General features: G+C 34.2%; 1 protein-coding gene across 24 annotated transcripts in view; it reads right to left on the reverse strand.

The window, feature by feature from the left end:
* Positions 1-15,504, reverse strand: part of DST (dystonin) — a 592,091-nt gene that overhangs the window by 255,913 nt on the left and 320,674 nt on the right. Inside the window, exon 1 of one of the 24 annotated variants that reach the window (XM_074237253.1) lies at positions 12,047-13,532. The exons of 22 other annotated variants lie outside the window; for them this stretch is intronic. In XM_074237253.1, coding sequence (XP_074093354.1) covers positions 12,047-12,814 — 768 coding nt within the window. In that variant the 5' untranslated portion in view covers positions 12,815-13,532. Of the gene's footprint in view, positions 1-12,046; positions 13,533-15,504 lie in introns of those variants that run through there. One more of the 24 variants, XM_074237260.1, reaches the window with a different exon arrangement.

Here is a 15,504-nt window from a genome sequence, read left to right on the forward strand (position 1 = left end):
ATAACCAGGCTATAGGAAGGTTTCCAGCTATGGGAGTCATGCCTGATCCTTTGTTAAGAAGGAAGACTATAGGTAAAGAGGAAACTAACTTTCATTTAAATCTTTTAAAAAAATATTTCCTGTAACTTCCAACAAGAACATTTTATTCATTTTTAAAGACAACAAATGACTTTTGAGAATGAAAGCTAGCCTCAATATATTAAAGATGATAATAAATGATATAAATGCCCCACTTCCTGAAAAACTGATTTGCCACAGCCTCTCCCAGTCAGCTGGAGCTGTAAATGTAAGTGTCCTCTGAACAAAAGTCAATGTTAGCAAACAACTGGGCAACTGTAATGCCCTATTTTTATAGCTGTTGTCATGGCTATGGTATCTACTGCGAGTACACAAAACCAGAAAAATCTCCAACACTGACACTTCCTAGTACTTTATCCGTTTTTTTTCCAAATATACATATATTGTGTGCGTGTGTGTGTGTGTGTGTGTGTTTCCAACAATTAAGAATAAGAAAAGAAATATTCTTTAGGAAAAATCAAAAGAAAAATAATACAAATTTATTTTGTCCAATTAGCATTGTTTTCTCTAGTTTATAATAATTTAGTGTATTATGAAAAATAATGGAGAGAACTAACATGATTTACCTGGGGGGGAAAATGAAAAGTAAAGGGGAATTGAAGAATCATTGAATTTTAGAATAGATTATCTAGTATAAGCTCCTCAAAGGAATCTGAGGCTCAAAATAGTAGAAATTTGCCCAAGATGGGAGAAACTATTCATCAAGTCTTTTCTCAGTCCAATTCAGCCTCCACTCAGCTGCCAAAGTGATCTTCCTAAAGCATTCAGTAAACTCCAGTGATTCCCTAACACTCTCAGGCCCAAATGCAAAAATCTTGTCTGGCCTTTAAAATTCTTCAGAAGCTGAATACGTCCTACCTTTAGAATCATAAACTTTATTCTTCTCTATAAATTCTATGATCCAGAGACACTGCGCCCTTCTTTCTGTTCCATCATACAACACTCCATTTCTGTCTTCCATACCTAGAATGCTCTCTCATCATCTTTACTTCTTGGAATCCAAGCTTCCTTCAAGTCTCAGCTCAAACTCCACCTTCTTATAAGAAGTCTTTCTTGGTTTTTCTCAATTCTAATTCCTCTTTTCTGAGATTACTCCCAATTTACCTTGTACATATTTTATATGTACATACAGTTGTTTACATGTTGTCTTCCCCATTAAATTAGGAGATCCTTGAGAAATGGGCTGTTTTTGCCTTCCTTTTTATATCTATAGCTTAGCAAAATTTCTAGCAAATGTCAAGAGTTTAATTAATTGGGTTTTTTCCCTTAGGTTTTTCCAAGGCAATGGGGTTAAGTGGCTTGCCCAAGGCCACACAGCTAGGTGATTATTAAGTGTCTGAGGCCGGATTTGAACTCAGGTACTCCTGACTCCAGGGCTGATGCTCTATCCACTGTACCACCTAGCCCCGAGTTTAATTAATTGTTGACTTGACTTGGCAGATTGCAAATATGAGCCTCAAGATAGTTTTCAAATGCTCTAGGTTTCTTTACAATTAAGAGAGTTTGAACATTTTATCACATTTTCAAATTTCCATGCAAACATTAAAAATATTTTCACAACATTTCTTTCTGCCAAAATGGTTGAAACATTTGTGAGAAAACTGTTCAGAAGCAAACATTTTCTCTAAATCACTTGGAAACACTTTTTCTGTGTTGACATAAGCAGTATGGAATTAGCTTCTGCTTAAGTTTGAGAGAAAGTGGTAAGAGATTAAAATAATGCTAAATTATTATACTTAAAATTATTCAATTAATAGATCTGTATCACAAAAAAAAAGAGAGATGAGAAATTTTAAGAAAGCACTTTCCTTATCCCTTTGTATTCATTATTACTTATTCCCTAGAGAAGGATACAGTCTGTGATTTCATTGCTATAGGAGGTTTCTGGGGAGGGGGATAGGGAAATTCCCTCTGCCAAATCACCAATATACCAAATTGCTATTATGACCTCTCTTATACTAATGCCTATACTTTAGATAGCCTATATTTTTGAAAATGCTCGTTTTAAGAATGTAGGGAAATAGAGCAATCTTCTTTGATTAAATAATCCTTGGGTTAGTAAAACCCAAGAATAGGGAGTGTAGTGCCTCTCAAAGGATTTGGAGGAGAGACAAAAGACAAATGGAAAGATGAAGACTGCCTTCTCAACATGTCTTCCAACTCTCAACTATAGCCTTGTACTTTACTGCCTCCAAGACACTGCTTATACTATTCCTTCTTCCATGTGACAGTCTTCCATTGTTGTTGAAGATATATTCAAGTTCTACTAATTTTCAAACCCCAGATCAAATCATTCTTCACTGACAACTTAAACACTAAGTCATCCCATGGTAATCTGATCTTTCTCCTTTATGAATTCTTAGCACAGTTTTATTACCAATGCTTCTTTGGAAATTAATCCAAATGTCTCCAAAGGATGTTTCTACTAGAGTGGTCTTATGTAACTATTTCATTCATACATGACCATTAACTTTTTATGTATATTAAAACTTTGTCTCATTGACTTAATTTTATGTAGCCTGAAGGCAGGGGAAAATTTAAGGAAAATTCTGGACAGGAATCATACAAATTAAAAGGTTGCATATAAGTTATTATCTAGAGTAGATTAAAAAGTGATTTCTGATCTATAGATTTCAACTATATTTTGTATCCTCAATTGAATATGTTTTCTTTTTTTAAGTAGCTATTTAAAATTTTTTTATCAACAAAATTTTTCCCAGTGTTCTTCCTCTTGCCCATTCCAAAGAGGCATACATATAACAAACATGTTTTTAAGGACATAAAAAAGAAAGAAAAAGAAAAAAATTCAGCTAAAAAATCAATACTTTGAAACAATCTGAAAATATTTACAAATGCAACATATGTGGATTTCTCACCTCTTCAAAGAGATCAGAGTGGGAATATCTTCCTTGTAATTTTGCCATTGTAATTTTTTATTTTTATTGATGGTTTTTTATATGGAGTATTTTCAATGAAAAAATTTTCAATTTCAATCAATCACTCAACAAGCATTTTTGCCAGTCACTGAAAATTCAAAGACAAAAATGGAATGGTCCTCAAGGACCTTAAATTCTATTGGATGATATAACATGGGGACATATAAGTATATTCCAACAAATATATAGAAAAAATATTTTTTTTAAAGTCCAAGGTAATTTAGAAGGCAGGGTGGCCCAAGCAGTTCAGAAGATTCATAAAGGTCTCATCTAAAAGATGTTGAACTGAGCTCTGAAAGAAACTAGGGATTCCAAAAAGGTAGAGGGGAGGAAAGGTGCCTAACAGCCTATGAAGACAGCCTATGCAAAGGCAAAAAGATTAAAAAAGCAATATAATATGTAAAACAGCAAGGCCAGTTTGATTAGATTAAGAATAGAAGGGATGAAATGCAGGAAGAGAGGAGTTTGTATTAGCTTCTGGAGATCATAGGTATCCACTTAAATTTCTTGAGAATGACATACCCATAAGCATGGAAACAATGCAAAAGATTATCAGACTGCCTTCTGGGAAGTGGGGTGGGGGGAGAAAAATTGTAAAATTCAAAACATTACATAAAAAATATAGGTAGAAATTACTATTGTATATAATTGGAAAACACAAAATATTTGTATATTTTTAAAAAATAAAATAAAAAAGATTAGACTTAAAAAAAAAGGATGACATGCCCAGATCTGTGCTTTTTAAGTATAATTTTGCTAACTGTGTGATCGGGGAAAGGATTGCAGAGGAGAGAGCCAAATGGGTTTCTCCAAACTGCCAAGGTGGTCCTTGACACAAAAAGTTAAGAATTCCTACTCCCTTCTCACTTCCATTTCTCACAACCCTCTCTGGTCTCAAGGCTTAGCTCAAGAGCTGCCTTCTAAATAAAACCTTTCCAAAAGATCCAGCTGCTAGTATCAGTCCCCAAACTCACTTTGTGTATATTTTGCATATACCTACATATGTACATTTTTGTCTTTCTAAATCTGTAAGGTCCTGGAGGGCAGGAGATCCAAATAGTTGTCTTTGCATCTCCTTAGCACTTAGCATCCTGTTTTGAATATAACAGGCGGTTTAGATAACTGCTGATGAAGGTTTTTTCAGCATGTGAGAATTTAATAGGGCTCTTTCTCTGCTAGCATAGCCTAGCTTTCTAAATTCCAGGTCTTAATACAAGGATGACTTCAACAGAGTTGCAACTGGTGTTATCACTTTTTCTCTATAAGCCTGATAAGTATCATCTACATGTAGGGAGACTAGGCCCACCAGGTTCTGTATATATATATTTTCAGTATTCCAGTATCTTTCTACCTATATATGTATTTCCAGTATATTCCAGTATACGTATTTTTCTTGAATTTTCTTAAATTTTTGATTTGCTGTTAAAAAATTATTTTACAAAGTGGATTAATAAAGATAAAGCCAAATGAATTTAGGTACAGTAGTTAACGGTCAAATAACCATATGGGCAAAGTGACATGACCAAAGAAAATCAGGGAAAATGATCCTAAAGCATGATACCCAAGAGTGGTAAGATTAAGAGCAGGAGGTCAGGAATCTGTCCTCAACTGAACCAAAGGCCAGGGATCTGGCTGCAAAGTAGACCGGAAGTTAGGGACTAATACCAAAATGGACACGAGTCCAAGGAAAACAATCTGAGCCAAGAGAAAGTACATATTTTGCTGAAGAAAAGTATAAGCACAGCCTTGAGGAATAGTTACTTGGTGGATATGTGACCTTGTATGGTATAGACTAAATATCTTTTTTGTTCCCTTATTACTCTGGGGTTTTGTGCTTCTATATTCATTATAAGCTTAAAGAACATACCTTAATAAATAGAAACAGTTAATCACCTTCCTTCCTTCTTCCCTTTAAATGATGACATACTTGATAGGAAACAGAAACTACAGATATAGGCACAAATTACAAATTGTTCTTTTTGGCACCTCCATTTTTGTTGTTTCTCTTCTCCTCCACCCCCCAGATCTGAAGTGGGGGAACATGATATGAGGAGGTTTCTTTCAGGCTAAAAGCAAACATTTCCATGACAGAGATGCTGTCACTGGCATGATACTTGCAATTTTATAATGCAATGAATCCCAAGGCTGGGGGTGGTGGAGGAAAGGGGGCGAAAAAAGTGATCAAATACATCATGATGAATGATGAAGTTTAAAAAATAAAGGTTCAGATCAAAGTATGAATAAGCAGAAAAGAGGAAGAAAACAATTATCCAAAAGCAATTCAAGTGGTAGGTTTCTTGATAATTTTTACAGGAATTCTCCATATAAGTTAAGGAGCTGAATAAATGAATCAGTCCTTTGGTGTTCTTAAAGGCAGATATTTAAAAAAAAAAAAAGACCAGACATAAGAATGAGGAAACAAATTCACAGTAACTCTTATGTAGCAGCATAAAAAACTATGGGTAAAGGATTTCCATTAATGAAAGAAAACAAATTTTATTTCTGCCCAATCTCCACAACAAAACTATTCAAAAGCCCAGACTAAGGATGTATTTCAGAGCAAAAAAGAATTTCAAATATAAGCAGGTAGGATCAAGTTGGTTTTACTTGTCACTGACCTCTATGCCAGTCTAAGAAAGATACAAAAATAGACTGTATAAGCTTTCTCACTTCACCTCAATAAAATGTAAATAGATGGAATGACATAATGTTGGCAAGGTGTGGTGGGATTTTAGAACCAGCTATTCTTTCCTGATTCCATTTGCTAAGGTAAACACATCCCTACCAATAAAGCCACAATTTATCTCTGGGCAAATTACTTCTGCCCTAAGGTAATGAAAAATAAATTCTCGCCAAGAATTCCAAACTGCTGCTTTAATTTGATCAATACTTGTCATTTATACTCATGAACTAAAGTATTTTTCAAAGACAAAAGTTAAAAAACTGTAAGACAGAGTTGCCGATTCCTTCCAACCAACAAAAGATATAAGGCCTACACTGATTTTTGGGGGCTGCTGTAGCTTTTAGGAAGACAAATTAATGGTCACATTTCTATTTTTTTGGAAATTAAAATCAAGTTGAAACAATTTTGTCAACAATTAGACATAGGTCAAGGGTAGAATGCTAAGATTTCTAAATTATGTTACACTACTATTTTAGACTGAGTCATTAAAAAAAAAATTCCATCAAGGCAATAGCCAGATAGGATAGATTAAGATAGCAGTGTCTTAGGAGCAAGTGTTTGTCTACATAAATATGAAAAATGGATGTAAATTTGGACTCTTTCTCTGTATAAATATTTTAATAAATATTGCATTCTGTCATAGTTACTAATGGTGTCACTATTATGTACTGGCCTGAACTATAATTACTAACAATGGTTAAAGAAAAGATGAGGCAAGGATAATAATAAACCTGGCTGTCTTTCACAGACTTTAAAACAACAAATCTTCAGAGTTCAAATACTGCCTTCAAAACATCCTTGAGAAGTCAACCAACTGTGACCCACAACCACGTTAGCAGAGACATAACATTGGTACATAAAACATAAAATATACTTAAGTAGATGTTATCATGCCAAATTTTCATGATTTCCAAACCATCTGGAATGAAAAACAATCCAAAAAATTTTTAACTAGCAGAAAACATTAAAATCACATGGGAATGAGGATAAAGCGTGCATTAATTCTGTGATCTTGCCTGTGACAAGAATTATACCTAAGATGCTGTCAGTGAGACCACCAAAAATCAGCTTACATTTTCCTACTTTTACTGAACTATCAAAAAAAATCAAAGTTATTTGAGCCACCTGTGCAAGAGTCCACAAAACATTAAGTAGTGATAATTTTAGTATAGAAAATTTCCTGGTGAGGAAATTCCCTCTACTGTTGTAATTCTATAGTCTTAGAGAGCTAACTGTAGAGAATGCCAAGAGAGATAAACCATGATGGCAGTGCCTATCCTGAGTTTCCCCAAAACATTTCTAAAACATTTAATTAAATGTCATAAAAACAGTTCCTAGAGCAGCAGTCCCACAAAAGGACAGGATGATATAATTTTCCAAAGACAACTTAGGAGGTTAGCAGGAAAGATCTGCTGCACCCGGGTAAGAGTGGAGCGCAGTCTCATAGAGACCATGCCAGTACAGACCCAGCCTCAGCAAACCAGAAGCAGGCCTTGGGAGCCACTCAATCTGCAGTGATAGCAACTGCTCCCAGAACTCTCAGTCAAGCGATGGTAAGGGGATCAAACAACTGGTCAAAAGGAGATCATAGGGCTATATTTGTTAGCAGTGAGGCAGGACTCTGTTGCTTTATCCATAATCAGAGCTGGGTGGTAGACCCAGGACTAGCATAGGATCATACTGGAACACAAACCCTTGTCCCAGTTCAAAGGCAGAGTGTTTCAAGCTCATTCACAGACCAGAGCATAGATTAGAAGAATAGTAAACATATCTCTTTAAATCATAGGAGCAGCTAGGTAGCACAGTGGATAGGGCATCAGTGCTTGAGTCAGGAGGACTTGAGTTCAAATGCGACCTCAGACACTTGACACTCACTAGCTGCGTAACCTTGGGCAAGTCACTTAACCATGATAGTTTCACATCCAGGATCATCTCCAGCCATCCTGATTCATATCTTGGCACTGACCCAGATGGCTCCAGAGGAGTAAGTCTGGTGACTTAGTATAGCACCCGCCTCACTCAAATCCAATTCATTTGCTTGTCATTCCATCATTCCATAGGGAACTATTGCCGTGGCCTTCTTCAAAAAAGGACAACCATCATCAACACCTTGGAAGAACTAAAAACTTAAAGTCATTAGCTACACAAAACTCCTTAAGTTTGGGACAGTCCCCCCATCACTCTGGTAGCAGAGTTTCACTTTAACTAAGAGTTTCTAAAAGTCAAGAAAAAAGTTGGAAAAAATGAGCAAATGACAGAAAAAATTCTGACCATAGAACGTTATTATGGTGACAGAGAAGATCAAAATACACCCAAAGAAAAAGACAGTCAAAGCTCCTACATCCAAAGCTTCCAAGAAAAATATGGAAGTACTCAGGTCATAGAAGTACTCAAAAAATGATTCTGAATATCAAGTAAGAGAGGTAGAGATAAAAACGAGAAGAATAATGAAGAGTGATACCAAAAAATAAAAAAAACCAATATAAAAAAGGACTAATAGTTTCATAAAGGAGACACAAAAATATTAAAGAAAATAGCACCTTAAAAAATAGACTAGGTCTGGGGTGGCTAGGTGGCGTAGTGGATAAAGCACCAGTCTTGGAGTCAGGAGTACCTGGGTTCAAATCCAGTCTCAGACACTTAATAATTACCTAGCTGTGTGGCCTTGGGCAAGCCACTTAACCCCATTTGCCTTGTAAAAAAAATAGACAGGTCAGAAAGAAAAAGAGATATAAAAAGAAAATGAGGAGGAGAATTTTTTAAAAAGAGAATTGGACCGATGAAAAAAGAGCTACAAAAATTCACTGAAGAAGAATTCCTTTAAAAAGTGAATTGGTCAAATGGAAAAGAAGGTACAAAAGCTCACTAAAGAAAATAATTCCTTAAAAATCAGGACAAATAGAAATTAATGACTTTGTAAGAAATCAAGAAACAATAAAACAAAACTGAAAGAATGAAAAAGTAAAAGGCAATGTGAAATATTACATTGGAATAAAAACAACTGACCTGCAAAATAGAACCAGAAGAGAATTACTGGACTACCTGAAAGCTGTGATCCAAAAAAACAATATATAACCTAGACATTATCTTTCAAGAAATTATCAAGAAAAACTACTCTGGTAACCAGAAGGTAAAATACAAATTGAAAGAATTCATCAATCACCTCCTGAAAGAGATCACAAAATGAAAACTTCCAAGAATATTATGGTCAGATTCCTTAGTACCCAGATCAAGGAGAAAATATGGAAGCTGTCAGAAAGAAACAATTCAAGTATTATGGAGCCACAGTCAGGATAAGATAAGATTTAGCAGCTTCTACATTAAAGGATTCCAGATGGCAAAGGAACCAGGGATTACAACCAAGAAATCACCTATACAGCAAAGTTTAGTTTAAACTTCCGGGATTGGGGAATGGATATTCAATGAAACAAAAGACTTTCAAGTATGCTTTATTTTGGAAAGACAATGGAGTTAAGTGACTTGCCCAAGGTCACACAGCTAGGTAATAATTATGTGTCTGAGACTGGATTTGAACTCAGGTCTGCCTGACTCCAGGGCCAGTGCTCTATCCACTGTGCCACCTAGCTGTCCCTTCAAGCATCCTTGATCAAAAGACCAGAGATGAATAAAAAATTTAACTTTCAAATCAAAGACTCAAGAAAAACATAAAACAAGTAAACAGGAAAATGAAATCATAAGGGATTTAATTACATTTATACATGGAAAGATGATACTTATAACTCATAAAAATGTTTTCATTATTATGATAGATAAAAGGAGTATATATGGACAGTGGGCATAGGTATGAGTTAAATAAGAATATAATTTAAAAATTAAAATTAAAGTATGAGAGAGGCACTGGGAGAAAGGGAAAGGTATAAAGGAGTAAATGATCTCACATAAAAGAAGAAAGAGTTTTTACACTGGAGGAAAAGGTGAGAGAGATGAAGACTGATCACATCAGAAATGGCTCAAAGAGGGGCGGCTAGGTGGCATAGTGGATAAAGCACCGGCCCTGGAGTCAGGAGTACCTGGGTTCAAATCCGGTCTCAGACACTTAATAATTACCTAGCTGTGTGGCCTTGGGCAAGCCACTTAACCCCATTTGCCTTGCAAAAACCTAAAAAAAAAAAGGCTCAAAGAAAGAATAACATATATACTTAATTGTGTATAGAAATCTTTCTTACCTTACAGAAAAGTAGGGGAAGGGTGATAGAAGGGAGGGCAGATTGGAGAGAGGGTAGTCAGAAATAAAACACTTTTGAGGACAGGGTAAGAAGAGAGAGAGAGAGAGAGAGAGAATAGAATAAATAGTGGGGATAGGCTAGAGGGAAATACAGTTAGTAGTAGTAACTGCAAAAAAATTTTTTGAAGTAAGTTTCTCTAATAAAGACCTATTTCTCAAATATATAGAGAGCTGAATCAATTTATTAAAATAAGAGCCATTTCCCCAATTGATAAATGATGAAAATATATGAATAATTTTTAGATGAAGTGATCAAAGCTATCTATAGCCATATGAAAAAAATGTTCTAAATCACTAATATTGGAGAAATATAAATTAAAACAATTCTGAGGTACTACCTCATAGCAGATCGGCTAAAAGGACAGAAGAGGAAAAAGACAACTATTGAAATGTATATGGAAAAAATGAGCAATTAACGTGAACTGATTCAACATTCTGTAGAGGAATTTGGAACACTGTCTATATCCTTTGACCTAGTTATATCATTACTAGTTTGTATACACAAAGATTTTTTTTAATAAAAGGAAAATGATATACAAATATATGTATAACTCTTTTTCGACAAAGAATTCAAAATTGAAGGAATTTCCATCAATTGGGGAATGGGTGAACAAATTGTGGTATGTGATTGTGATGGAATACTATTGTGCTAAAAGAAATAATGAGCAGAATGCTCTTGGAAAAACCTGGAAAAATTTAACATGAAGTGATGCAAAGTGAAATGTACTGTGTAAAAAATATCAGCAATATTGGAAGATGGTCATTTGTGAATGATTTAGTTATTCTCAGGAATATAATGAACTCTGAAGGACTTATGATGAAAAATGCTATCCATTCCCATAGAAAGAACTGATATTATCTGAATACAGATTAAATAAAACATATTTATTTTCCTTTATTTTTCTTGGAGTTTTTTGTTCTATGTTTGCTTTCACAACATAATTAATATAGAAATATTTTACATGATTATATATGTATAACCTATATTGATTGCTTGCCTTCTCAATGAGGAAGGGTGGAGAGGGAGGAAAAGAGAGAATTTGGAACTCAAAGTTTTTAAAATGAATATTAAAAATAGTTTTTACATGTAATGGGGAATGTAAAAGACGAAATAATTTTTTTAAAGAGTAAGCATTAAGTTAAATGACTTGTCCAGGGTCACACAGTATAAAAAGTATCTGAGGAAGGAACTGAGCCAAAGACTTCCTATCTCTAGGACCAAACTGTCAATCCACTATTCTAAGCTAAGGAATAGAGCAGGGTAGTGATTTGTCTGAGAACTTTCTAATTGACCTTAATGTAAAAAGATACAGTAGAGATAATAAAGATTCTAATCATTGGTATTATGTAGGATTTTAACATTCACAAAGCACTTTATCATTCATTATCTCATTTGAGAAAAGAATCTTTAACTCCAGCAACACAAATATGTTTATATAAATAGATCTAAAGTAATTTGAATTTGAGAAATAAAAAGAAATCTCTTCCTATCATTTAAAGAAAAATAATACATACTTTTCTAAAATCCCGCCCCCCCTTTTAAGAAGGACAATATTGCATAGTAAGGAATACACAGGACTTGGAATTAAAGGACCCTAGTTAAAATCTCACTTTTAACTGACATTTATTAATTAGAATAACCACAACCAAGTATGAACTCCAGTTTCTTTATCTGTAAACCTCATTTGTAAAATGGGGTATTATTATATTTTAATACCATCTCAATGTATTGCCATGAGTGTCAAAAAAAAGTGGTATATAGTCTTTTACAAACTGTAAAGCACTGGATAAATGACAGTTGATCCATACCTATGATTTCATTGTTGATGTAAGAAGTTCCCAAATAAGGAAAATTCCCACTACCAATTCAAATCTGCAACTGTTTTGTAATTTATAGAAAAGCAATCATCTAAAAAAAGTTGCAATTGCTGATATTGGTGTTCTCATCATCAGAGATGATGGTAGAGTTTTTATTGCCTAAAGCTCATGGGTTGCTTGTTCATTTTTAAAGAAAAATCCCCCAAATTGAAAGAAGATGCAATTGCAGAATCTAAACCAAACAGGGACACTCTTTCCATTTTTCAAACCTCAAGTCCTACTTACCTCATTTCCATCTGTTGAAAGGGTAACAAGTTCTGTGTCCCTGGAAGCTAAAGACAAATTGGTACAAAAAGAATATCGTCTCTTTTTTCCAAAATGAGGGTTGTCTTTTGCCTGAGAAAAAAATCTTTCCAAGCTTTGTGATTTTTTTCCATTACTAAAATGACCTGATAGATTTTGACTTTCTTCAAATGGTCTTTCTAGGTCGTTACGAAGAGAGTTCAAACTGGCTGCTTTTTGAAAATAAAAAACATCAGTTTTCCTCTGGAATGTTAATTCTCTTGTGTTGACATCATCTGAGTGTTTTTTCCTTTTTGTACAATATGGAGTACTGTCTTTTTCTAAACTGTTTTCTTTCGGGTTACTTAATTCTTCTTCTGTTTCACTAAATTTAGCTGGAGAAGTTTTCACCTTGAAAAATTCCCTATTTGCAGCACTCAGCAAAGGTTTCTGCTTAAGTCCGGCAACTGAAACCTCTGTAGTCACTCTCAGAATGTCGCCATCCAGTGTAACCTTCGGTACAGAAGGTTTCTCCAATACCAATTCACTAGGAAAAATCTCTTCCTTTTCTGAAATGTGAATTTTCTTCTGCTTTTTTCCTTCATTTTCTTGAGCTGGTTCTGAATCATTTTCTCCCACAACTTGCTTCTTTGGTTTCCTTCTGAAATATTTTCTTCCAGGGGAATATTTTTCAGGATTCAAGGGAGCCCTGGCAGGATTTAAATATTGTTCTTCTTTCTCTGCTCTTACACATCCACATATATTCCCCATTTGATTTGAAGGCAATCAGAGTTCCACAGATTCACTCATTTTCAAATCCTCTGCACAAGAATGTTCTCTCCAGAGAGTTTGAAACTCCTCTTGGAATTCTAATTCTTCACGACTTAATGTCCATCCTCTTCAGCATGAGGCCATTTTGCTTATGAGCAATACACTCAAGAAATGTCATGGCATACTGCCCAGGCAGGCCTCTGTGTCTGATTAGACACTGTGGCTTATTTCTGGCCACCAATCCTCTTATACAAACATTACTGCTCACTGTCAAAATGTAGTACTGAGGAGCTTTCCCAGTAAATGAGGAATCTGACAGCAGCCGGAGAGTCTAACATCTTAACTTTCGGTTTTCTTTATTATTTAACATAACATGCACACACTGTCAAAGTCTGTATCAACCTTTGAAACTATTAGCCAGCTCTACAAACTTGAGAGCAAATAACAAACCAGATACCAGCTAGGAATGATTTAACAATGTGCCTTTCAAACTCAGATTTCGTTTCTTCATCTGTAAAATGCTGCTGTTAAAACTACATGTTCTCTTAAGTCCCTTCCCACTTTAATCTTCTAAGATACCCTTTATTTTTTTTCAAGAACAAAAAAAAAATACTCAGAGTAACTGTTTAATAGTAAAAGCAGACATTTATATAGACCTTCAGAATTATACATCTTTACAACAATCATGCTACATCCCACATTTTAGAAATGGGGAAAACAAGGGTTCAGAAGTTTAGTGACTTGAGTCACTATCACTTCTAGATTCAAATTCAGGTCTCCTCAAACTAAGTCTATTTTTCTATAATAGTGACCTACTTTACTTCCTGATATCCAAAAGTTGTACAGGAACAATACAAATAAAATTGAGGTATACATGCTCCCTGTTTTTAATATTGCTAAAAGAATACAGAAATACAAGTAGAATAGACACATTTGCTATGATATATTTCCATTCCAGCAAAGGAATCAACAGTTTCTAAATTTCCTTTAAAAATTCAGTGAAACAAAATGTTAGGACTCTGATAATGATAAAGAAAAAAAAAACAACTGAAAACATACAGGGAAGGAGAAACTTGTTGAATAGCAAATTATTAGTGACAAAACAATCTATAATAATTGTGGTACAGGGGGAGAAAGTTCTGGATGTAGTCAAAGAACCTGATTCCAAAATTAAGCTTCATCACTTATTACCTGTGTGATTTTAATTAAACACATGTAGATTCTCAGAGACTCAGTTTCCTCATATAAAAATTAGAGAATTGAATGAAATGGTCTCTAGAGTATTTGTAGCTACAATTTCTGTATGAATTTAAATTTACACTATAAAGGTAAAATTAGTGATAGATCATGCTTTTCCTAAGTTAAAGTACTTGAGAAATAAACTGCATATTTGTCATACAGATTTAGATGTTATCCAAACAAATAAGACAAAGATGTCTAATTAATATATAAAAGATTTTTACCCTTAGGAAATCAGTGCTTTCTTTTTTGGTATTAATTGTATTAGATAAGTGGCCAAGTACCATTAAAAATATTACAATTATTAAAATTAGCCATAAGTCATGGCATATTTAATCCAAAAAATAAAAATATATATTTTTAACTACAAAACTCAGAAGCATGTCATTTCTTCTGCCATTTCTTCTACTCTTAAAGATGAGATATTTCACTAAAATATGGCAGTGTTCCATTTTAAATGTGCCTTGATATATAGTGTGGTCTAAAGGAAAGAAAGCTAGATTCAAATTCCAAATCTGATATTTACTTGTTGTATAAAAATGGGCCAGGCATTTAGCATCCCTGAGTCTCCTTTTCCCTCATTTGTATAAGGATAACATATGTAGTACTTAAATCACATAAGGGATAGAATGAAGGGAATACAAGTACCTACTATGTTCTAAGCAATGTAGTAAGCATTTTTGCCAATATTATCTTATTTTAGATCCTTACTACAATCTTGTGAAGTAGGTACTATTATTATTATTATTATCCCTATTTCACAGATGAGAAAAATGAAGCGGAGATTAAATGACTTGGCCAGGGGCATACGTCTGAAACTGGATTTGTACTCAATTCAGGCTCAGTACTCTATCCACTGTATCACCTATGAGAAGGTTATGAGGCTTAAATATATGTAAAACATTTTGAAAACTTTAATTTCAATTATTATCAAGAATGAATTCTTTTTAATATTGGCTAATATGGGGGATGGCAGAGAATATTCTTAATACTTTGTAATTACAAACACTAAAATATGTTGGAGATTTGATGTTTATCAAGTCCATGTCATTAACTCCCTTCTATATAGACAATTCAAATTCACATCAAGGTCTTTTTGGTTCTTCCGTGATTGACCTTCCATGGATAAACCAACCAGATAGCCTGCCTTTCTTTACACTAAATTCCTAATACATGTGGTTCACTGAAATTAAAGGAATTCCCATGAAAACAAATGTAAAAATTCTTTGCCACTTCAATGATATATGATCCTAACAATGTCAGTACTTACTCCACTATCTCGGAAAGCAACTCATCAGCCACTTCTCATCCTCTACAACTCTTTTCCATATGTATCCACATATGGATTCATGCAGATACTATATATTAAATATATGTATATATACATACATATATATATACATAACCACATGTGTATATATACACACCTTGCATTGTAAAAATATACACAT

This window comes from Macrotis lagotis, chromosome 5 (assembly GCF_037893015.1).
Source record: "Macrotis lagotis isolate mMagLag1 chromosome 5, bilby.v1.9.chrom.fasta, whole genome shotgun sequence".
In the NCBI taxonomy this organism is placed as follows: Eukaryota; Metazoa; Chordata; class Mammalia; order Peramelemorphia; family Peramelidae; genus Macrotis; species Macrotis lagotis.